This window comes from Hemicordylus capensis, chromosome 5 (genome assembly GCF_027244095.1).
Source record: "Hemicordylus capensis ecotype Gifberg chromosome 5, rHemCap1.1.pri, whole genome shotgun sequence".
In the NCBI taxonomy this organism is placed as follows: domain Eukaryota; kingdom Metazoa; phylum Chordata; class Lepidosauria; order Squamata; family Cordylidae; genus Hemicordylus; species Hemicordylus capensis.
In genome coordinates, this window is record NC_069661.1 from 69458629 (window position 1) to 69482525 (window position 23897).

General features: G+C 47.5%; 1 protein-coding gene and 1 long non-coding RNA gene across 3 annotated transcripts; one reads left to right on the forward strand and one right to left on the reverse strand.

Moving 5' to 3' along the window:
- Window positions 1–6546: 6546 nt before the first annotated feature.
- Window positions 6547–12300, reverse strand: LOC128328113 (uncharacterized). 2 transcript variants are annotated; one of them, XM_053257733.1, is made up of 3 exons: window positions 12283–12300; window positions 11149–12179; window positions 6547–7596 (listed from the first exon to the last, which is right to left on the reverse strand). In XM_053257733.1, the coding sequence occupies exons 2-3, from the start codon at window positions 11300–11302 to the stop codon at window positions 7136–7138; spliced, it is 615 nt and encodes a 204-aa protein (XP_053113708.1). In that variant the 5' UTR covers window positions 11303–12179; window positions 12283–12300; the 3' UTR covers window positions 6547–7135. The 2 variants fall into 2 exon arrangements, with proteins under 2 accessions (XP_053113708.1, XP_053113707.1); XM_053257732.1 differs by lacking the exon at window positions 12283–12300 and having other exon boundaries at window positions 11149–12204.
- Window positions 12301–12601: 301 nt separating this feature from the next.
- LOC128328114 (uncharacterized) lies at window positions 12602–15064 on the forward strand. The gene is made up of 2 exons (XR_008309024.1): window positions 12602–12722; window positions 13925–15064. It is a non-coding gene; the product is annotated as an uncharacterized LOC128328114 (long non-coding RNA).
- Window positions 15065–23897: the final 8833 nt, after the last annotated feature.

Below are 23897 nucleotides of genomic sequence, written 5' to 3' on the forward strand. Positions count from 1 at the left end.
AATCGTCTAGGGTTTTTTGTTTTGTTTTTTAAAAAGTGTAAATGTTTTCATCTGAAAGTTCTGCAAATAAATGAAACATCGCTTGATATAAAAGGCTTAGGTGGTCCATGGCCAATGTCCATGGCAAACCATGCCCGCACACCAATTGGAGGTAACAGAGCAGGAGCACCATGGTGACTGAGTAGTGGGAATTCCATATGCAGATAAGGAAAAGAAGCCTGTGATGGTTAAGGTCAGTTGGAATGCAGTTGTTACTGGTGGGAAGATTGTAGAGGAGAGAAGAATCTATCTATTTCTCCTGGGTGTGCCATCGGAATGCGTCCCGGCAGCCCAGCTGATTGGCTGGGCTGTGGAGGCGCCTGATTAGCTGGTGCACCCAGGAGGAGAGAGGAGAATTGGCCGGCCCGGAAGCGGCGAAGTGGCGGCAGGCCTGGCTGAGGGCCGAGGCGGTGAGTAGTGGCAGGCCCGGCCTGGCTGAGGGCCGAGGCAGTGAGGAAGTGAAGGCGGGCCCTGATACTGGGGCAGAAGGTAGGGGTGGGGGGAGAGCTGGCTGGCCTCCTTGGGTGGCCGCAAAGATTGGCAAGCAGTGGCAGCGGGCCTGGCAGGCTGCAGAGGCAGCACTTCATGTGGTGGGCTCGGCCACAAAGGCGGCACTCGGCCCGGTGGCGGGCCAGGCCGCAGAGGTGCTGGGCCCGGCCGTGGAGACGGCTCTTGGCCAGGCGGTGCCGGGATCGGCTGCTGAGGCCAGGAGCCCGTGGGAGGCAGGGGTGGGGGAAAACTGGGCAGCGGGACTTTCCTGTTCGCTGCCCAGGAGGAGAAGCAATGGTGGTGGCGGCCCAGTAAGTAGAGCTTTAAAAATGGAGGGGGAGGGGGAGGGCAAGAGGGAGGGGGAGGGCAAGAGGGAGTGAGGCAGTGGGAGGGGAGGGGGCAGGGGGCAGGGTGAGGGAGGATGAGGGGGATTGGAGGGGGAGGGCAAGAGAGCATGGGGAAAGGGGGGCAGGAAAGAGGAGCAGGGGGAGGGGAGGGGTGGGAGGGCAGGAGAGACTGGGGCAGGAGGGTGAGAGGGAGGAGAGGGTGAGAGGGAGGGGAGGGGGCAAGAGAGTGGGGCAGGAGGGAGGGGAAAAGGGGTAAGAGTGTGGGGCAGGAGGGAGAAGGGAACAGCCAGCCCCAAAGAGCGCACAGATGCTCTGTGCGGGTTGGCTAGTATATAAAAAAGGATAGTGGGCAGGGGTCTACAAAGAGAGTGGTTGTGAGAGAGGAAAGAGCCCCTTCGGAGGAGGCTGCCACTATGTGAATTAGATGAAGAAACAAGATGAACAAGATCTGTTAACTCAAGAAGAGAGAGAGAAAAAGAAAGGAAAAAAGAAGGGAGGGGTGGTGGAGAGAGAAAAAGAAGGGAGGGGAGAGAGAAAGGAGAGAGCGGAAGAGAGAAAGAAGGAAGGCTGAGAGACAGGCCTGGGCCTGTCAGTGGCCTGAGGGGACAAGCAGCCATGGTGGCGGTGGCGGTGAGGAAGGGCCTGGTCAACTGCTGCTGCTACTTTGGGGAGGAGCAGGAGAGAGCTTGGGTTCAGGTGGGGAGGATTATGGGGTTATGGGCCTGCAGCAATGCCCCCTAAGCAATGCTGCAGCCATAACCAAGAGGGGTGAAGGGGGGTGGAGCAATGAGATGGAAGAGCAACCAAGAGGGGTGAGAGGTGGATGATGGGGATGGAAGCAATGGTATGGAGGAGCAGGAGTGCAGCCAGGTAAGGGTGGAGAGAACTCTGAGGTGAGGGGCCTGTGGTGGGGAGTGAGGGGAACAATCAAGTACTAGCGCGCAGATGCTTTGCGTGGGTTAAACTAGTAATAATTGATTCTGACTCTGGCTTAATTGAACTGAGTGCTTTTAAAGGATTGTTTAGGTAACCATTCTCTAATTAGCATTTTGAAGTCTGTGGTTAAATTGTTTACTAGCCACAATAGTGGTACAGTTCTATGTGTATGGGGTGAATTTTTTAACTGTTTCTGATCATGTTGGGTGCTTATCATTGTAGAGAATGAATTTCATATTAAAAACTATCCATTTTTAATGTATATCTGACTTCTTCAAGTAGCTGAAACAGAAAATATTTAAAGTGTGTGTGTGAGAGAGTGTGTGTGTGTGAGAGAGAGAGAGAGAGTGTGTGTGTGTGTGTGTGTGAGAGAGAGAGAGAGAGAGAGAGAGAAATCCTGTACAATTTGGTGTAATACCATGATGGACAGTAAGAGATGTTTGTTCCAAGGATGATTCTTTTTGTTCGCACCTATTATTTCACTTGTGATTATGTGAGGCATATGTTGGGTATAAAGTTGACAAAGATGAAACAACTGCAATCTCTTTTGCATTTTGTATAATTCTCTGCTTCTCCATCATTGTTTAAATGTATTTTTGTATGTCCCCAGAGGTGCTTTATTCAAACACCAACTAAACATTTGTTTCTGTAAAAATACAGGTGGATCCCATTATCCATGGGGGTTACATTCCCACATATTTCTATGGGTAACAAAATTGCAGATAACGAGGCATTGGGACAATGGGAATGGGAACTGAGGGGTTAGGTTCTTGCATGAAGGGGGGGAGTCCAAAACCACCAAAAATTATGGAAAGTGCCGTCCTGTGCTCCATGGTTCTCCATCTGTCCAGCAATGCGCCTCCCCCCCACAACTGTCAGTTTGGCCAATTTTCTGCAAAAAACCATGGGGAAAAATACTTTCCTGTCCAACAGAAGAACCACAAAATAGTTCCTTTAAACAAAATGGTGGCTGGAAATTACCTTGAAGGCCACCTAGGAACCACAGATACATGGGTATTAATCCTTTTTGTACCCACATATGCTGGGGTTTGGTGCCTATTTACAGACCGTGGATATGTAGAACCACATATAGTGAGTTCCACCTGTATCCCTTTTTTCTTGGTTGATCAGAACAAACAAAATTTGTTCAAAATCTTGGTTCAAAATCTGAACCAAGGCTTGGATTCAGATCACTATTCACCTGGGACATTATCTGAGGGCAAATGATACAGCCACCTTGCTGAAGCTAGGCAGTCTGTCTGGATAGTTGACCACCTGGGAACCTTATGTATGCCACATTGAGTTCCATGATGAACGAAAGGTGGGATATAAATGTAATAAATAAAGCCTGGTGGGTGACCTTGGGATAATCACTGCCTCAGCCTAATCTAATTTATAGGGATGCTGAGAGGATAAAATGGCAGGAAGAGAACCATATATTACTACCACTGTCCCTGTCCCCAAAGGGCTCACAGTCTAAGAAGAAACACAAGGGAGACACCAGCCACAGCCACTGGGAAGATTCTCTGCTGGGGTTGAATAGGGCCAGTTGCTTCCCCCCTGCTAAATATAAGAGAATCAACATTTTGAAAGGTGACTCTTTGTCTAGTTAGCAGGGAACTAGATATGCTGTCACAAGGACCTGGACTAGAAATGCAGGATTGGTAATGATAATAGACTATATCCTGATTTTTACAGGTAACATCTGCTTCACAGAGCCACTTCCTGCCTTGCTCTTCAGTTCAATGCGCCAAGAACTGTAGAATCTAAATGCAAGCAGTTCTTAAACCTGCCAGCAAGAAAACTGTTTCCTACCAAGGCAAGTTATAGAATTTGTAGCAACCACGGACAGGCGGGTATTAACCCTTTGTATACCTGCATATGCTGAGGTTGGGTGACTATTTGTGGACTGCAGAAAGATGAAACTGTGAATAGCAATGTCCACCTGTATTTGGTTATTTTGGATTTAAGCCAGTGCTGGGTTCCGGCAGCCAAACAGGGATCAGCACCCAAGGAAGTACCCTTTAATGCAGGCCAGAAAGTCTAGTAGAGTTTGAGGCCAGGAACAAGGGGAAGGCAAGGGATTGAGGCATTCCAGTCACAACCACCCAGAGACGAAAGTTTGGGCTGTATAGAAGTTTATATCTATCTATCTATCTATCTATCTATCTATACACACACACAAACTGGCTTTAAACTGGCACTGGCTTAAATCCAAAATAACCAAATACAGGTGGACGTTGCTATTCACAGTTTCATCTTTCTGCAGTCCACAAATAGTCACCCAACCTCGGCATATGTAGGTATACAAAGGGTTAATACCTGCCTGTCCGTGGTTGCTAGCTGCCCGGAAATGACCTCCAAGGTAATTTCTCAGCAACCATTTTATGTAAAGGAGCCATTTTGTGGCTCATCTGTTGGAAAAAAAGAGAAGGTTTCCCATGATAGTTGCTGGAAAATGGTGGTTTGGTGGGGTGGGCAGTGCTGGAGCAATGAAAACTTGTGGAGCATGGTACAGTACTTTCTTTCAAGTAATTTTGCTAGTTTCCACTTTTTTTGGACTCCCTCCCACTCCCCGCTGGAACCTAACCCCTAATTCCCACAGGCACAATGATTTATTACTTGTAGTTTTGTTACTCACAGTTTTAGATGAGGAGCGAAACCCCCATGAATAACAAGGTATGCCTGTACTCTGAACCAGTCCAGATGCATGTCTTGGAACTGTATTTGGATGGAGTGTTGGCTGTTGCCTTTGTGCCTGACAGAGATCATGGCAAGGTATAAAATGTAATTATAGATTTGGTATGCAGTCCTGTAGGCTGGAATAGGTGACTGTGTGCCCTGTGTATTTCTAAACATGGCATTATTGGCTGAAGTGCCATCTGATTGTCATACTGGTGAGAATCATGCCTTCAGCCATGAAAAATTCCTGTTCATATGGCCCCTGCAGCTAGTGCTTCCCCAAGCTGCACATTCCCCTGTACTGCCAGAAGGCTGAAAAGCAGTTTTGGTAATACCAGCCAGTGAAACAGTCATTTCAGTAGCAGGATTATTGGCCCCTGAAGACCTAACTTCTGACCGCTAAAACTAATCTTCACAATAGAGAAGGTGAAAATAGGCAAGCTCACCAATCTGTCTTTGTGCTTACACATGACAAATGGCAGGGTAGTCTCACATATTTCCCATCTCCCCGACTCGGAGAACACCAGCATGTTTTGATTTATTTTACTAAGCAATGGAACATAGGAATTGTCATACGAAGTGATCAATAGGCTGATACGCTGTTCTTGGCCTTTAAAAAAAATGTTCCAGGGGAATACTTTTGAAATGCTATGTAGTACAATTATGGACTAACCTTTACCTACCTGCATGCATTTTCCTAACACTTTCTATTCCTACTATATTATTTTTGATATAATAGCTAAAAATGGACTATAAAGAACATGAAATAGGCTTCCCTTCAGTTCCAGAGACAATCTTCTCCCTCTCTCCCTCTGTGTGTGTGTGTGTGTGTGTGTGTGTGTCTGTGTATTGGAAACAGGCTCATTCAAACAGTGGCCCAATTCAGACATAGTACAAAACCATGGTTTTCTGTTATAGGAATGAGCCCTGGAGAGCTGTGCAAAAGAGGAGGAGAGTGAAAGCTCCTGCATTTGGTTTTGTGTAAGCCACAGTTTCCCATTACATATGAACTCAGAATTGTGAGTTATTCATACTAGTTAAGTAAAAAGATCTGAAAATATGGCTTGATCTTGATTTATTTTTCCTAACTGTGATTTGAATATACCACAGTTTCTCGAGTTCATGGTAATGGGGAACTATGGTTTAGTTCAAACCAAAAGTAAAAACTTCCATTTTCCTCCTCCTTGTGCACAAAAGGAATGGAGGGAGCAACATGAAATTCAGAACTCTCCAAGGTTCACTCACATCTTGGGAAACCATGATTTCCCATAATATCTGATCAAGGAAAAGGAAGATATGTGTGCAGTTTAATAGGTGTAATATACTAAGGACTAAGGAAAAAGTAAGAGAGACATTTGCATCTTAATAGATGTAAGGTACTAACATTTTCCCCCCTGCCCATCCACTAAAGGTACAGGAACTTGTCCCTACAGAACTAGATTCAAATTCTACCTTGAGTCCCTTTAATCAGATCCTATACCTTTGATAAGATATGGGAAGGCAGAGGTACTGGGACTCTTCAATGAGGGTGGAGTTAAGTCTGAGAAACTTAGGGGGAAGGCAATCAGCATGTTCATCCTCATCAGTCAACCAGCTGACTAGTTTAGGATCTACACGGCTATCTTTACAAGAAGTATAAAATTAAAAGGCAAGTCCAAGGCATCTGACCGAGGAGTGGGAAGGACTTACTGCAAACCAGAAATGTAGCAGGTGCTTTTGCCCTTCCCCAGTTCTCTACAGTGAGTGGCCTAGGAGGAAGCAGCAACCAAGCCACTGTAGAAATGTACAACTTAGATCTTGAATAGATTGATGACCGATTTGATTTAGTATGGCTGTCCTTTTATTTTTTTATACACAATGCTGATAAAGTGTCTAGGTGGTGCACCAGTCTGAGAAACCTAGTAACTTCAAGGTTCAGGTTGTGAGCTCAGCTTGGCAAAAAAATGTGTTGCGCAATATGGCTGTTGAGGCCCTGGACACGCTGTTGGAGAACATAGCCTATGGCTTCTGTTTGTCCCCAGACCCCGGCCCAAGAAGACACAGAGACGTTAAATGGATGAAACGGGCCATGTTTATTAATAAACAAATAGGCATAGGCGGACTGTAAACCAGGTGATTAATCACCAACATAGAACAGTGTGGGCCCCTAGGCGTGAGCTAGGATGCTACCATCCTATTCATCACCTGACATGGGCGACACACCCTGGCTCAGGAAACAAGCGGGTATACCCCACCTGTCTCCTTCAAAGCCAACCGCCCTCCAGAGAAGAGGGGATCTGGACAGCTCAAGGTCTTCACCCACCCCGGACTGCACAGCCCAAAGGTTGATGAAATCCTTAAGCAGGTTTCCTGGCAATCAATTTCTCCCCGTGCCGCACAGGCTACAAAGGAGCGATTGACCATTCCACCTTACAATATCCAAGGGTGCTCACCATACTCTAACCAACCACTTACCCCTTAGCCCGCACTGTTACTGCCACCCAGGGAGGTCAGCCCTTGCTTGGCCTCCCTGCCCCATGCCATCCAACAGTGCAGCAAGCCCATTCCGAATATTGTGTAAATACAAATCGCACCCAGCCTTGGAAAGGTGAACACCATCCGGGCGATATAGCTCATGGAAGTGAGCTGCTAAATCAGGTTGCCTAATGATGTCCCCCCCCAGCCGCCAAAACTAACTTACCTATGGCGGCCGAAACCTTGCGCCGGGCCTTTTCTAACTTAAACCCGTTAAACGCAGCGCGCCAAACCCTGCGCTGAAGCCAATTGATCCAGAGGATACAAACCCCGGGCATCCACCTGCGCAGTACGGTCAAATCGGAGGCGTCTTGCTGCACCATGGACAGGCCAGTCCACCTGCCTAAGCCATTCTCACCCAAGTGAAGGACAAGAACGGTGGGCACAGGGAATCTAGCTAAGTGATCCTTAATGGCCGGGAGCAGCTGACTCCACAGCATGCCCCGAATGCCCAACCAATACACCAGGGCTCTTCGTCCAAACCCCAGCTGTGAACCCCAGTGGGAGGTGCTGGTCCGCTTGAAGGCCCAAAAGACCAACGAATGGCCACAGATCAGGACCTGTACAGGAGCCGCTGCCCCACCAGCACCTGCCAAAAAGAAAATTCGATCAATCCAGATAATATAGTCCGCTGTCAGTGCACATAACGCCTGACCGCCACGGACTTCCACCGGCCGATCCGCCGTACCACGGCCTCTTGTAGGCCCAACCGGGAAGCTGTAGTAGCCGCCCCAGTCCTGAAGGAGTGTAATGTGAGCCCTTCAGGCGGCACCCCAGCTGCAACCAATGCCCTTCTTACCACTGCCAGGAACTGGTATTGGGTAAGAGGTGCCTGATCCGCGTGGACAAACAGGCACCCCGCTGAGGCAGGCCCGAGGGCCGCGTAGTGCTGCAAGGCGATCACCGGGCAAATGCCAGGGTCAGAGGCAGCCGCCAAGCGCACCAACTGCCCTTTACTGTGTTGATTCGTCTTAGAACGGCGTAGAAAAAGCTGTGCCACCCCGTCACTGAGTGACAAAACAGAAAATTGCAAACAACGGTCCCTCGGGGAGCCCCTGTTCCATGGTAGCAACTCACCTGGACGAAAGGCGACGAAAAAGGCGACTAAAACAGCCGCCCGAAAAAGAGTTACCTCCCACTGGTTAGCACAGCAGGCCTCAAGTTGCTGCAGCACTGCAGCAACCAAATCTATGGTGAAAGGACGTCTAGAGTCGAGGCTGCCCGGGTTCTCCCTGGACCAGCCCTCGAGCATGCGCCGTACCCGAGGATCCGCTGAAAAATCACTAACCCCTTTTACCTGTGCTGTAAAGGCCAGAGCAGCTAAGTAGCCGCCAAGCGTGGACACAGCCTGCCCCGCCCTACGTAACATAACGAGGAACTGTTGCAGCTGGCACACTGGAACAGGCCAAACCTCCTCCAAAGCTTCAGATCCTCAAAACAAGGAAAAGGCCTGAAGCTTAGCCGCATAACTGGCTCTGGTGCTGGGCGCCAGAGACGCCGCTATGGCCTGTTGTGCCTCCAACTGCCAAGCTGCCACAGAAAGGCGGGCATGAGATCCGGTTGCAGTGCCGCCTCAGGAGCTAACTGTCTGAACCTGTGCAACTGAAAACGAGACAGAGCATCAGCTATGTCGTTGCGCACGCCCGGAACATGCCGGGACCGGAACAAGATGTTAGCCCGGAGGCACTGCAACACCAGGGCCCCTACCAGCCCCATAACCCTTCCGGGAGCGAGAGGTTTGTGAGTTGATGACCTGCACTACTGCCTGGTTGTCACACCAGAACCGGACCAACGAGTTAGAAGACTCGTCGGCCCAAATGTGCACTGCAACTACGATAGGAAAAAGCTCCAGAAACGTAAGATCCCTACCTAACCCTTGCCTCACCCACTCGACGGGCCAGAGGGCCGCACACCAGTGACCCCTAAAATAGACCCCAAAACCCACTCCACCTGCTGCATTGGAATGGACTTGTAGGTCAGCCTCCACTAACAGTTCATTCCTCCAAAAGGCTACCCCATTGAAACCCAACAGAAAGGATTCCCAAAGGGAGAGGTCAGCTCTAGCGCCCTCAGTAATCCTGACCCCATGATGGGGGGCCCAAAGGCCAGCCATCATATCACACAGCCGCCGCAAAAATGCCCGACTTGGGGCCACCACCCTACATGCAAAATTAAGATGGCCCACTAACACTTGTAAATCCCTCAGGGTAATTTTTTGGGCTCGGCCAGCTGCCCTAACTAGGTCCAGAAGGGCCAACAATTTTTCCTGGGGTAACCTTGAACAACCAGCAACTGAGTCAAGTTCAATCCGCAAAAAGGAGAGCCTCGTGATGGGGCCTTCCATTTTGTCCCTTGCCAAAGGGACCCCCAGCTCGTCCACCAGCTCCATAAAGGAGCGAAGCAAATGCTGGCATTCCTCAGAATAGCCCCGCCCTACAAAAAGAAAATCAACCAGGTAATGCGAGGTGGATATAAGCCCCGACCTCCGCTGCACTGCCCATTCCAGAAATGTACTGAAAGCCTCAAAAGCTGCGCAAGAAATGGAGCAGCCCATGGGCAGGGCACGGTCAAAATAGAATCGCCCGGCAAAGGCGAAGCCCAGCAGCTCAAAATCACTGGGGTGAACGGGCAGCAAGCGGAAGGCGGACTTGATATCACACTTGGCCATAAGGGCCCCTGGTCCCAGGCCCCTAACCACCCAGACAGCATCATCAAAAGATGCGTATCGTACTGAGCACAAACTATCCGGGATGCCATCATTCACTGATGACCCCCGAGGGTGAGATAGATGGTGAATTAACCCAAATTCGCCAGGTACCTTCTTAGGGACCACCCCCAGGGCCGAGACCCTCAAACCCGGGAAGGGAGTGCTCTTGAACGGGCCCAAAACCCTACCAGCTGCCCCCTGCTTATTGATTTTCTTGAGAACCACCTGTTCCTTACCTGTGACAGATCTCAAGTTACGAGAGCTACTAAGCCCACGACGGGCCGAAGACGGTATCCTAAAACCTTCCCGGAAACCCCGGTTCAAATAGGCAGCCACAACCTGATCCGGATAGTCCCGGAGCAAAAGCTCCAGTACATCAAGCTTGATGGGGCTGGGGCCCTTTCCCCGCAGGGGGTGGAGGAGGGGCACCCTTCTTGTTGTTGCTGCCGGGCCGGAACTTGGACCCTGAGCTACTGAACTTGGCCCTAGGGCAGGCAGAGCTAGGATGCTTGGCCCCACACACGCCGCATGCGCGTTTGAAGCGGCAGGGGGACCGGGTACACTTACCGTGGTTATTGTACTCCCAGCAGACCAGGTGGGGTTGAACCCACTGCTGGCCAGCCCCGCCCGATGTCGATGGGTCCGCTGCCCTAGATAACAGGTGGCCACTGTCTGACCGATCCCCTTCTACGGGGCGGGGCGGGGACATAATAACTAACCACAATTCCTGTAAAGGGGTGTCCCACGGTAGGGAAGGGTCCAAGGCAGCCCTCATGCGAAAACTCTCATCATACCGGATCCAAGAGGAGCCGGCAAAATCGGACACTGCCCTATGGATCATATCCATGTATTTTAAAAGCACCGGGCCACGGGCAGGCTGCGCCTGAACTATGACGCCCATATAAATGGTAAATCCTGACAACCAGTTATTCCACGTCTTCTCAACTGGCTTACGCTTAGTGGCCTCGTGGTCCTTAAAGGATTCCCCTTCTTTATGTTTTACTCCTGGCTCGCGAAAAAGGAGACTAAAAATGTCAATATACTCTCCCTTCAAAATCTTTTCCTTGGTAGCAGGCAGTAAGTGGTCACCAAGCAGCAGCCCCATGCCACCGTATGGGGCATGATAACCGGCGGGGAGAATCCCCATGGGATAGTGACCGGTGGTACCAGAAATCGCTGGAACCGGGCTAGGGATCACACCTGCAGGTGGGGCAACCGGAGTACCCGGGGGCACAGCGCCCGTCCATACCCGCTCAGCCGCCCCTTGCAGGCCAGCAGTAACCCCCGGTATACTAACAGGGGGACCTAAACCCCAAGGATGTGTATAAGGAGGCCAATATGAGTGTACTCCCCAACTCCCGCTCACTGGCATCGGCCAGGGTACATAGGGCCACTGGCCGGTGCCGCTGGGAGGTGTAGGTGCTGCTGGCTCACCCGGGGCCACCGGTACTCGAGGGTCCACAGGCGGAGGTTCAACCGGTGCAGCAGAAGGTGGAAGCGACGGAGCAGGCAGCACAGGAGCCGGGTCCTCAGGCGACGGCAATGGAGCCACAGGAGCAGGCCTTCCAGGAACCAGGTCATCAGGCATGGATGGATCTTGTGGACCTGAGGGAGGAGCCGGGCCAGCTGGGGGCCCCCCCTTTTCCAACGCCTCCAACCTACTAGAGAGTGATTTTAAAAGCTGATTCCGGGCAGCCCCCCTGGTCCTGCGAGGCACCTTGGGAGGAGGGACACCACCACCCCGCCAGAAGGACCAGCACCCTTATCAGAAGGAGCGCTGCGAGACTTCTCCAAGGCCTCCATCCTACCAATCAAGCCCCTAATAAGGGCCATTTCTTCATCATCCTCATCCGAGGAAGAAGGGGGGGGGGGCTTTGGGCTGCCTAACAGGCTTCCCACCCTTTTTCTCCTTAGCTTTCCTGGGCATCGTGAAAACACCCACAAGCCCTCAACCAATATTAGAAGGAGAAGCCAACCCCCAATTCTTGCTCTACAGAGCAACCCTATGGATGTGGGAGAGGTTTGCACGAAGGGAAAAAACCTTAGCCACCCCCAGGGAATACCAAAGCTCAAGGAAAAACCCCCAGAAGCCAACTTGAAAGCCCAGCAACAACCCCTCACAACAAGGCCCCCAAAAGCAGCCAGAAACCCCTTCCAAAGATCAGGAGAGCAAAGAAAGCTGTAGAAAAACTTGCAAAATGCCCCACCCCACGGCCCTCCCGGGCCTGCAACAAACCAAAGGGCCAAAGCCCTGTCGTGATGCAGATGCCGGAACGGGACACTGGAGAAGGCTGCGATCGGGCCCACAGGCCACAGAGCCCCGCTGGTATTCTGCAAAGCCTGGAGACTTGTCTACCTAATGCCCTGCACAGCAGGACCTGAAGGAACCCGCTGGAGAACTGCCACGCCTGCTCCTGGGCGAACCCTCCCCAGGCCTAAGTGGAAGGAGCCCAAGTAAAGAGCTCCTTCCTCATGCAGATCCTGAAAAGAACTGAAGAGTAGAGGCGTGGATCCACCGTGCTGCAGCCGAAACCACGCCCCCTTTTGCAAATTGGCCAATCAGGCCACTTCTAGGGCCTCATGTCCAGGGTGGCTGAGACAAACTCCCTCCCCCCCCCCCCCGCACAAGGCGAAGGGGAGGGGAATTCTGGCTACTGGCATTTTGCTCAATAGAAGCTCTTTATTGCATGCATATATAGCAATCTCTCTCTCTCTACCAATTGCTAAAACAGTACATACCGCTTTTGTGGGGAGGGAAGGGGAGTCTCTGTGGATATCTCAAAAGCCAATTTGGTCTTGAGACTATTGGTTAGAACAGGGCACATGTCTGTGTATTCTCATATATTCTCTCTCTCTTTCTCTCTCTCTTAGTTATCGCATGATTGTTTTCAAGTTCTTACCATGTCCTTTTGGAGCTGCTCTGAGGAAGGATTTGTGAAATCTCTGAAGCAGCATTCCCCTAAATCACTGTAGGAGCCAACTGAAGCTCTTGACAGGCTCTAAAATAAGTAAGTTGACTTGTAAGTTGTTTATCACCCCACCCCCTTTTAGATTCAGCTGGACATCCTCCAGTATGTCTGCTATGTCTATGGCGATTGGGAACTGCAGTTGGACAGCATTCTGCAAACTGCTGCAAGCTGCAGATTGCCATTTGCGTTTTTCTTCCTGCCAAAAAAGTCAAATTCTACGGAAGCTTTGACAGCTGTGCCATGTCACAGAAAAATCCTCCTAAGAACATAACAAATGGCCATTTATCTTGATAGTATTGTGTAATGACCAGTTTTATTTGCAAAATCCTTTTGACAAATTGTGCCAGTTTCCCCTATGCTTTCACCTAGCAACAGACGTAGAGGGAAAGAGTTTTATCTAGAAGAAAACAAAACAGTTGATAAGTTTGGTTCTGCATGTCTTTCTCAGCCAAAATCTCTGGCTAAAGATGATTGGGGTGGAGGGGACATTTGGACTGGCAGTGAAGAAGCACAGAATTAACTAAATCTATTAACACACATGAAAAAAAACCATCAGCAATTAAGTAGCCATTGTATATGCTTGGGACCTTGTATATATGGTACTTTCACCACATGAAAAGAAGCCAGGTGCCTGATGGTTGCGAAGTCTGAAGGCTCCCTCCCAACCGTCAAGGAAAGCTGGAGACTTGCTGTTACAGAAGAAAGCTTGATGTCATACTGAAAACTTGATGTCATACTGAAACAGACTCTACTGGCTTGTGGGTTTTTACCTGTAGTTATCTCATTAGCTAATCTTCCTTTAGCTCAGCTTACTTAGCTAGTCATAGCCTGTACAATCTCCTCAAGAGTCCTTGGACCAGTAACTGGAGACAGCTGTACTTGTTTCACTGATCTACATTTTTCTACCTGGGCCTTTCCAGTGAGTTGTAAGCGATAAATAATCAAGCACACTTAAGCCCGATGAAATCATTGGTCTTAAGCACACCCAGCTGTGTTCAATTGTGAACTGAAAGTACAGGGTTGAATATCTAACCATACTATGTCTTCAGTGTGCATTACCACTGATTGATTGATTATGTGCTGTCAAGTCGGTGTCGACTCTTAGCGACCACATAGATAATTTCTTTCCAGGATGATCTGTCTTTCCACTTGGTTTTTAAGGTCTCTCAGTGGTGCATTCATTGCTGTCGTAATTGAGTCCATCCACCTTGCTGCTGGTCGTCCTCTTCTCTTTCCTACAGGAAAATGATCATCTGGTTGGTTTACTTCTTGGCCACATTTTCATAACAGTTTTCTCACTGATCTAGCTGTGTGATGGAACAACAAAACAACTCTTTTGCACATTATCATTCCAACATGAGTTGGGACTTTCAACTGTGCAACATTTTGAAAGGGAAGCTCCTTGAAGTGGCTGTCTTTGGAGTCAGACCTCTGGTCCACCTAATTCAGTATTATCCACTCTGACAAGCAGTAGCTCTCCAAGGTCCCCATGCAGCATTGTGCTACCTGAGATCTTTAAACCAGAGCTGTAGAGTTTGAACCTTGGAGCCGATGCATGTGAAGCTTTTGCTCTTCCATTGATCCTGGCTCTTCCCTGTGCTTCAGACCATGGTCTTAATCTAATGAACATATATTTTATATTTGTCCTCTGAAAGGTTAAATATTTGTTCGATTGAATGAAGATGCCAATATATTTCAGACAAAAAGATATATAAAAGGTCTTGTGCTGAGATCTCATGTTTGAGAAGAGAGAATTACCTTTCTAAAAAGAAGCATAGTTTTGTCCTTGTCATCCTCTGTTATCAACATCACCTCCTGGCGATGTACTAGTGATGGATTTGAGCATCACTGACACAGATAATGAAGAGATGGTTGTGAGTTTACCCCTTTTGACTTGATAGCTTCTCATACACATATGGGAAAGTATTCATTTGCTATTTCAATTACATTTGTAATTAAGTTGATCAAATACAATCCATATAAATTGCCTAAATTGAATTTGATTGACTCTTCAGTTCCATGGAGTCAATAGGGACATGTAGGCCATATTGAATAGTGCTAGACTGAATATGTCAAAATTGCTAACTTGAAATTTAGAACATTTAAGCAAAAATTTAGAACATTTAAGCAAAGTACTAACATACTTTCCAGAATAATACACAGTATAATTCTTAAGTCTTGGAATATTTATTTTTATTTGTTTAGATAGTTCATGTGATCTGAGCACCATGTCATATTTTACCTTTTGGATCTGTGATAGTTAGTAAACCTGAAATGGTACACCTTACAATGTAATGTGTTAATGCAACCAGTTTTCTGCAGCTCCTTGCCAAGTATACCCTGTGTGGTAAAATAAACTTTGCAGCTATATAATGTGTGAATTAGACTTCAAGTGTTTTGATTGTAACATCTCTTCAGGATTATGATATGAATGAGTTCAAGATTATTTGAATTAATAGCCATTAATTCTGTACTCTCTGGGTATAATTGGACTGCAAAGGCTGAGACAGTACAGATTTGAAAGTCAAGAGCTTTTTCCAGGGATGAGATGTAGGAGGAAGAACAGGCTTTAAGACTTCGGCTGCAGAACACAGCAGGATTCACTGCTCATCTGGGATCCAGTATGAAACATTTATTTAAGATTATTACATCACAACAATAAAGTAGATTTCACTGGTCCAATGTGTCTTTTTTCTCTTTTATATTATTGACAACTCAGCTGCTTTCAGATTAGAGAAGAGGCATCTTTGACTTACCCAGCTTCCAGATTATAACATCTAGACCTATTGTATGTCCAACTATTATGTGCAGTAGAAGGTTTTGGGCAGCTCTTAGCAGGAAATGTTTCAGTAATGGTAATTAGGATTAAAGGACACATATAAGCACTGATTAATCAGATAATATTTTAGCTGTGCTGTCAAATCGCTGTATAATTGACAAGTTGCCTGTGTGTGGGGAAAAAGCAATAACACTTAGCTGTTTTCCAGCTTTCCTGGAAACAGCAGATGTCATGATTAATATGGAGAGGGAAGCAGCACCTAGGAGTTTGTTAAATGTTTGCTTCAGCAACCTAGTTCCTTTACTTTAAATAGTGGAAGGCAACTAGGAGAATGAACATCCGGTCTTCAGAGAACAGATGAAGTGGTTTCACATGTACACAATTTCTAACCAATGTTTCTGAGACTGGAATCTGTTGGCCTTTAGTGCCATCTGGCAAAAAGGAGGAACTAGTCCAAAATGAATGATGATTGTATAACACTAATGAGTGCATGCTTTACAACTGTTTATCTGGTCCAGGCTAGAAAACATGATCATCCACAACTTTTTTTTAAAAGCGAGAGAGAGAACGAGACAGCGATAGAGTGCTCACGAGCACATAAGTGTTCCCAAATGGGGCAAACCAGTTTTGGAAGATATTCTCATGAAAAGGGGATGAGGGAAAACCTCTCCCTTCCCAGGCACACAGTGCTGATCTGAATTGCCCTCACACCAATAAAGACACAAGGCAAGATTTCTTGGAGGTAAGGGCCACAACTTTATTAATTCAAATCCAATTAATATTGCAGCAGGCATGAGCTCTCCACTCCCCTGCAGTGTGGGCAATAATAGTTTCTGAGACAAGATGCCATCCCTGCATCTAACTCTTGCTGGGTGATTACACCCCGACTCAAAAGCAGCTTCATGGCCCTAAGGCTGGACAGTGCTCTTCTTAGCCAACCCATATAGGGTCAAAGTGTCAGCAAGAAGCATTGCCCCCCCCTTGAGCCACACAGCCTTTAAGGTTGGCGATGCCTCATTGGCAAGAGATACCCATGCCAATTACCATGAACCTCTAGGGAATGATTGGGGCTCCCCTTCATGGAAAAACCACGTGCCTTACGGTGCTCACCAATATGCTGTGCCTAACCACGCTCCAAACTGCACTGTACTTACCATGTGGGTGTGTGTGTGTGTGTGGGGGACTAGTCTAGCTTAGCCACACACCCACCGAGTCAGGCCTATGACAGCCCAAGAGGACAGGGCTGATGGCTAAAGGGACATTCCTTTCTGGTCTACCAAATCCAAGTGGACAACACCAACATTAAGTGTAGGGTTGAAACCCAGGAACTTCCAGATGGCAGGCTGGAACTACTCCCAAAGCTACTCCCATCTTTTGATCAGGAGATCTGGTCCTGTGGTAGTAAGCATGAATTGTCCCCTTGGCTAAGCAGAGTCCACTCTGGTTTGCATTTGAATGGGAGACTGTATGTATGCACTGTAAGATATCCTCTTAGTGGTTAGGGCCACTCTGGAAAGAGCACTTGTATGCAAAAGGTTCCAAGTTCCCTCTCTACAACATGGTGGCCACTTCACTTCATCAGAAACACATATAGCATTTGTGACTGCAGTACACCATGGTTCTTAGTTCTGCCCTCAAGGCCTGTCCGCAACACCACAGTGGCCACATCATTTCATCAGAAATGCATGCAATGTTTCAAAACTGTAGTACGTCATTGTTCATAGCTCTGCCCTGTGTGAGCTGAGGAAGGTAAACCCTTAGGAAACTTCGAGGAATCTAAACTCTTGGGAATCTCAGGAGAGAATGGTCTCCCACATGGTTAAAACTGGAAGGGGGGAAGCCCAACAGGGAGATGCCTCAACCTTCCCCCAGCAGCCTTGCCACCCCACCAAGCAAAACTAAAGCAACCAACCGAGCAAAAACAGTGCAAGTACTTATCCTTGCTTTGCTGCTGCTGCTGTTCAGTCAAGAGGATCAGCAACACATCCATTTATAATGCCTCACAAATGCTGACTGCTAGTTTGGGCTGGAGAGAACTCTGTAGGCTCTCTGGCTCTGCCCACCCAAACTCTCAACCAGTTAAATAACCCTGCCAGCCTTCAGCTTTATTAAAGGTTAGGTGGGGCAAAATTACTGCACCCACCATAAGAACATAAGAACAGCCCTGCTGGATCAGGCCCAAGGCCCATCTAGTGAAGCATCCTGTTTGTAGCTGATTTGAAACACCCCCATTTTGTTTTGGGACCAAATCTACCCCCCTCGAAACACCCCTGTTTCGTTTTGTACCCCAATTTTTCTGAATCTGAATCCAAATCAATTTGGATCAAAAAAGGGTCCTGGGGCAAAAAGAGTGAGGGATGGGGGTGGTAGTGCCCGATGGGTGGAAGCTACCACCCATATTTCAAAGGAATTGGGCAAAGTGCTGGGGGTTTTTGGGTGAATTTTTGAAGTTTATGTGTCTTTAAGATTTTCCCCATACAAAATAATGGGGATTCCAGCAAATGCATTGTTTCACATTGTGGGGGGAGGGGTGGCCCAGAGTGGAATGTGGTGGCTGGTAATGCCCAATGGGGGCAAGAAAGCTACCACAATTATTTCAAGGGCAAAGGGCTGATTTTTAAAGAATTAATGCCATTTACGTGTCTTTAGATTCCCCCCCATAGGGAATAATGGAGGTTTCAGCAGCCCCATAACTCCATTGGGGGGGGCACTGGGCTGGCCCAGAGCAAGTGGTGGTGTAGTGCACATAGTGTGCCAACCACTCCCATGGGTTGCTAAACCATGGGATACTGGGTTCTGTTGTTTCTGGGGTGTTATGAGTGCAGATCCTCTGGTAGCAAATGAGAGTGGATTCATGGTTTGTCATTGAAAATCTCATATGCTAATGTACAGGCCTCTTGAATGAGCCCAGGGACTAGACTAGGATTTTGCTAGGAATCAATAAGTAGCTGTTTGTGAAGAGAGAGCTGGGAACTGCTTTGAAATGTGGGGCACTATCGGGTTTGTTGGAGAATGAAGAGAGAGCAGGAAGCTGCTTTGAAGTGCTTGTCGGAGATTCACATTGCATTGTCCCTGTAGTGAGTTGGCTGAGTTGAGGTGTCCTGCAGAGAGTTGGCCGCAGAGATTGTACTAGACCCGTATCAAAGGCCGCCAAGAGATCCAAAAGTACCAACAGAGTCACACTCCCTCTGTAAATTCCCGACTGGAGATCATCCATCCGGCTGACCAAGGCAGTCTCCACCTCATAGCCCTCCCAAAGGCCAATATGAAATGGGACTAGATAATCACTTTTATCCAAGACTGTCTGGAGACGGGAGGCGACCACCTTCTCAATCACCTTGCCCAGCCGTCCAAGATTGGAAACAGGCCTGTAATTGCTTAACTCTGAGGGATCCAAGGCAGGCTTCTTCAGCAGCTGTCTAATGATTGTTTCCTTAAGACAAGGATACATCCTGCCTTCCCTCAGAGAAACATTTATACTCTCTACCAAGCCCTCTACAACAGCCTCCGTGCCAGATAGTAGAAGCCACATCAGGCAAAGATCAAGACGGAAAGTGGTAGGCTGCACCATTCCAAGCAACTTGTCCACATCCTCAGAAGTCACAAACTGAAACTGATCCAGGGTGATCACATAATAGGAGCTGCTGGACACCTCGGCATCAGACACTGTAACACTTGTGGAATTTGAATCTAAGTCAGCCCGAATACGAGAGATTTTGTCCACACACAAAAAACCTCATTAAAAAGTCACAGCAAGTAATTGTTGGTTCCAAGTACTGATTCAAGAGGGAAGGGGCACACACTAGTCCCTTCACAACCCTGATCAACTCCACTGGACATTAACTGGAGGACAGGATATGGGCAGAAAAGGATTGCTTCTTTGCCGCACATTAGGGATGTGCATGGGACCGGGCGTGGGTGGCTCGAGGGGGTGGGGGGTGTCACTTTAAGGGCAGGGGAGGGTGCACTGACCTCTCCTCCTGCTTTCCCCCCACCTGCACTCAATATCCATAAAAGCCTTCAGGGTGGCAGTGTACCTCCCTGCCGCCCCTTCCCCCTCTTTGACCGGAAGTACCAGGCACGTGTGCATGTACGCCTGGTACTTCCAGCCACTTCCGGCCCAAGAGGGGGAAGGGGCAGCAGGGAGTTGCACTGCCTCCTCAAAGGCTTTTATGGATACTGAGCACCAGCAGGAGAAAAGCAGGGGGAGGGGTAAGTAACACACACCTTGGCTTCGAACTTCGAAACCCTCCCCCCATGTTCAAACCTGTTCAGAGGCCCGTAAAAGGGTGCACATCCCTACCGAACATATCACCTGAGCATAGATTTCAAATATGCTCTATGTAATAATCTGTTGGATTCTCGTTGAGTCTTTCTCCACTCATGGCTCTAGTCATTTACCTCACCATTTCAGCCCCTGTAGTTCTTCCATATACCAAGGGGCCAGTTTTGAATTAGGTGGGAGAAGCCGCTTAGGAGCCATCGTGTCCAATGCCCTGGTGAGTTGGTTGTTCCAATTCTCCACCAGAGAGTGTAGATAGGGTCACCAGCAGAGTCAACATTAAATCCCTCCAAGGCTTCTTGGAATCCTATTGGATCCATTAACTATCTCCGACGGACCATCCTAATAGACTTGCACTATGATGCAAGTCCAGCCTCTGTGGCTTCCCATGATGCACCATTGCCTGATGTCCATTTCCCAGCTCTGCAAGCAAGAAACAAAAACACACCAAAGCCCAGATTTTTACAACATGTGTGCTTGTTGTAGCAAACGGGTAACATTAGTGTACACATGGCAAACAGGTTTTCTGAGAAGGTGCCCTAAATCCATATTTTTCAAGGTGTAGATGCATCTTACTTAATAAGAGGTCCGTATTTCCCCTGTAAAGAATGAGAAATTGCAGAGACCTTGGGAATTGGAACAGAGCTGTTATAAAGAGAATACTTGGTAAGAGCATTCCATGAAGGTGAAGGTATCAGAATGCAGGGTGAGAGTACTCCATGAGCGTGAGGGTTAGGGATGTGCGAAAGGTTTTGGGTACAGAATGTTCTGTACCTGAAACAGCCTGTTTTGGGTGTTTTGTAGACAAAATGAAATGCTCATTTTCCAAATCCTAAAGTTTTGTATTCAGAACAAAACGTCCCTGTTTTGGCTACAAAATGTTTTGTTGTTTCAGACCTCCATTTTCTGTTTGACATCCCTTTGAATTTCCCGCCCTTCCAGCCTGACAATCAGTGACCTAAAGCATGGGCTGACCTGCTGATGATTCCCTCCTTGTTTCCCATTGGCTCTTTTGCCTCTTGCCACTCTTTACTGACCCATTAGCCAGGGGAAGGGTTGAAGAAGGGGCAAAGGTGAGGGGGGAGTTCAAGGAGGGGTTTTCAGTTCATTCAACAAGTTAGTTACTCAGTTGTCATTCTGCCTTCCTGCCTCATTGACGAGACAGAGAGAGAGAGAGAGAACCAGTTTGCATTGCATGCCTCAAGTTGCCATGATGCCATGCAGCCTGACAGCCTGCTATGGCTACTGCATGCCAGCCTCAGAATGGATTTATCTCCTACATTGCCTTTTTGTTCCAGAAGAAATTTTTTTCCACCACCTTGAGAGAATCACTGCCTGCCTGTGCCTGCTGTGTCTTTGTGTGCCAGCCACCAGTGCCACCAGCCCTAGACTGAGTGAGTGTACCCCCATTGTCACACACACACACACACACACACACACACACACACACACACACACACACCCCTCCCTCTGTAATTCTGTATTCTTGGGGTTTTTTCCTGTTTGGAGAGAGGTTTGAGGTTGCAATCGAATTTAAAAAGTTGTGTGTTGTTTAGCTTTGAAGAAGTTTAAACAGGGGTTCTGAGTGGGAGGGATCCCTGTTAGCTAGTACTAGTAGGTGGTAGTGTAGCCTCATGGTTTTAAAAAACAATTCTGACTTTTTTACCATTCCAAAGATTTGGTGGGGGGCACTTTTAAAAAACAGACGCCTGCCCTTTGTCCCATAACTGATGTTCTCTGCCCAGCAGCCTATTGTGTGATCTTCCCTAGTCATTATTGTTGTATTAGTTAATTGTATCTGTTCTGTTCAATCCATAGTTATATTGTATCTGATATTGTGTCTCTGTTTCCTTACTGCTCCCTATCTGTTCCCTTATATCTGTTTCCTTGTTACAATGAATATATATGAAATTCAGATGCCTTGGATGGTTTGTTGTTGTGCTGTATTTTGGGGACCTCATGGATGGGCATCCTGGTGTTGTGTGTCTGTGTGTGTACTTTTTTGCAATGAAGATTGGGTCATATTGTGACTTCTAGCATCATCATCATTTTTATTCAAACTAGATTGCTTGCATCAAATAGGTTGTGTGGTGCCACAGGGTCCAATCTGTTGCAGAAATGTTAAATAAATAAATAAATAATGCACCAAAAGTTGTCTGCCATTGTCATCATCATCAATGATCATCACTCTTCTACTTGTGTAGGTGGGAGAGAAGGCAAACCTCGCTGTTCCACTGGCAGGCTGTTGTTTTTGTTTGCACCCTTCCTTATTTAACCTGCTTTTATGGCCGGGTGCCACAGATGTAGCTGTGTCTCTGTTGCTTGTGGACCAAAAAATGCTTGGGGGAGGGAGGGCAGGGCACTGTTGTTGGCCCTAGGGCCTAGTCTGCTGCATCTGAGTGATCTTGCTTTGGAAACCTGGTTCTTTGCAAAGCTCTGCTGTTGTTGATGTGTGCTGTTATGTTCTTTGGGGCAGATTCAGAGCAGAAAAGGGGCTTCAGGGGTGGAAGAGTGGGTCGGGTGGTAGTGCCCCACTGGGTGCCTGCCACCACCCAGATCCCAAAGGAATTGGGCAAAGGGCTGATTTTTTTGTGATTCATTAGAACTGAGTCATGATGAATATCTTGGTTTTGAACATCTTCAGTGATACTAATGGAAATTTGCATTAGTATCATACTTGTTTACTACAGACTAGACCAATAAAGGGTGTTTTATACTGACACCTACCTAGTTCGAATTATTATCTATTTACTTCACTAATATAACACTCTGTGTGAGATGCTTCAGTCTGGTAGACTATAAAGTATGAGAAAAATGCTCAAGAAAACCACTAGGTGGCATATGAACCATGTTCAAGTGTCTGCGTTTTACAGCATAGAACTACTTATGAACGATACCTTTCACAAACATGAATCAAATTTTTGTTCAAATCTCAAGCCATCTCCATTGCTGCTTTTTGGAATTGTGTATGTTTCTCCCCCCCCTTTGTTAGGGAACTCATTGAAGAGGTTAAACTCTGAGGGAGGATATGTTGTCAAATGAGGGTCACACTATATGTTACATTAAAAACATAGTTTGCCCTTCTACATTTGTTTTTATTTTAAACTTAAATAACAGTTGTGGTGGCAGGGGGAGAGGGCATATTTTAACAAGTTGTAAGTATTCCTTCAGATTTCTTCAAATAGCAAAAAATCAAGTAAATTAATCAAGTAAGTTATAAAAGCCGAATTACTTTTAAAAACACTTATTTTCTTGGTCTTTTTCGGTGGCGCATTTTCCATTGCAATACTTCTATTGCTATTGTGAATTAGACCAGTGGTTTTGAAAAGCCAGCCCCCCCCCCCTGATAGGAAAAGCAGTCTTTGATGAAATAAATCCAATTTAGGGTCCAGTTCGGGCAAATATACAACATGTTCCTAATCACACACCCCTCATAAGAACATAAGAGCAGCCCTGCTGGATCAGGCCCAAGACCCATCTAGTCCAGCATCATGTTTCGCACAGTGGCCCACCAGATGCCGCTGGAAGCCACAGTGAGGAGTTGAGGGCGTGCCCTCTTTCCTGCCATTACTCCCCTGCAACTGGTACTCAGAGGCACCCTGCCCTTGATGCTGGAGGTGGCCCACAGTCCTCCGACTAGTAGCCATTGATAGACCTCTCCTCCATGAAGTCATCCAAACCCCTCTTAAAGCCATCCAGGTTGTTGGCTGTCACCACGTCCTGTGGCAGAGAGTTCCACAAGTGGATCACGCGTTGTGTGAAAAAGTACTTCCGTTTGTTGGTCCTAGACCTCCTGGCAATCAATTTCATGGAGTGACCCCTAGTTCTAGTGTTGTGTGAGAGGGAAAAGAATCTCTCTCTCTCCTTTCATTTAGACCTTTCATTTCATTCCTTTCATTTCATTCTCTCTCTCCTTTCATTTAGACCTTATTCTAGATCTGCAGACATCAGAGGTGGGAACTGTGGCCATGGCAACATTGGGTGCAGGGCCTGCAGGTGGTATCCTCACAATTTGAACCGCCCAGAGACATGAGTATGGGGCGGTATAAAAGTCTAATAAATAAAATAATAATAAATAAAATAAATTTGTTTGACGTGTGTCTAAATGAGTGGATAACCCAGTATATTTATATTATATTCACCAAGCATCCAA

Coding starts and splice junctions, on each gene's coding strand:
- LOC128328113 (XM_053257733.1), bottom strand. CDS start 11,302: ATGCCTGATGACCTGGTTCCTGGAAGGCCTGCTCCTGTGGCTCCATTG. Junction 7,597..11,148: donor TCGAGTACCGGTGGCCCCGG/GTGAGCCAGCAG, acceptor TCTTTTTGGCAG/GTGCTGGTGGGGCAGCGGCT.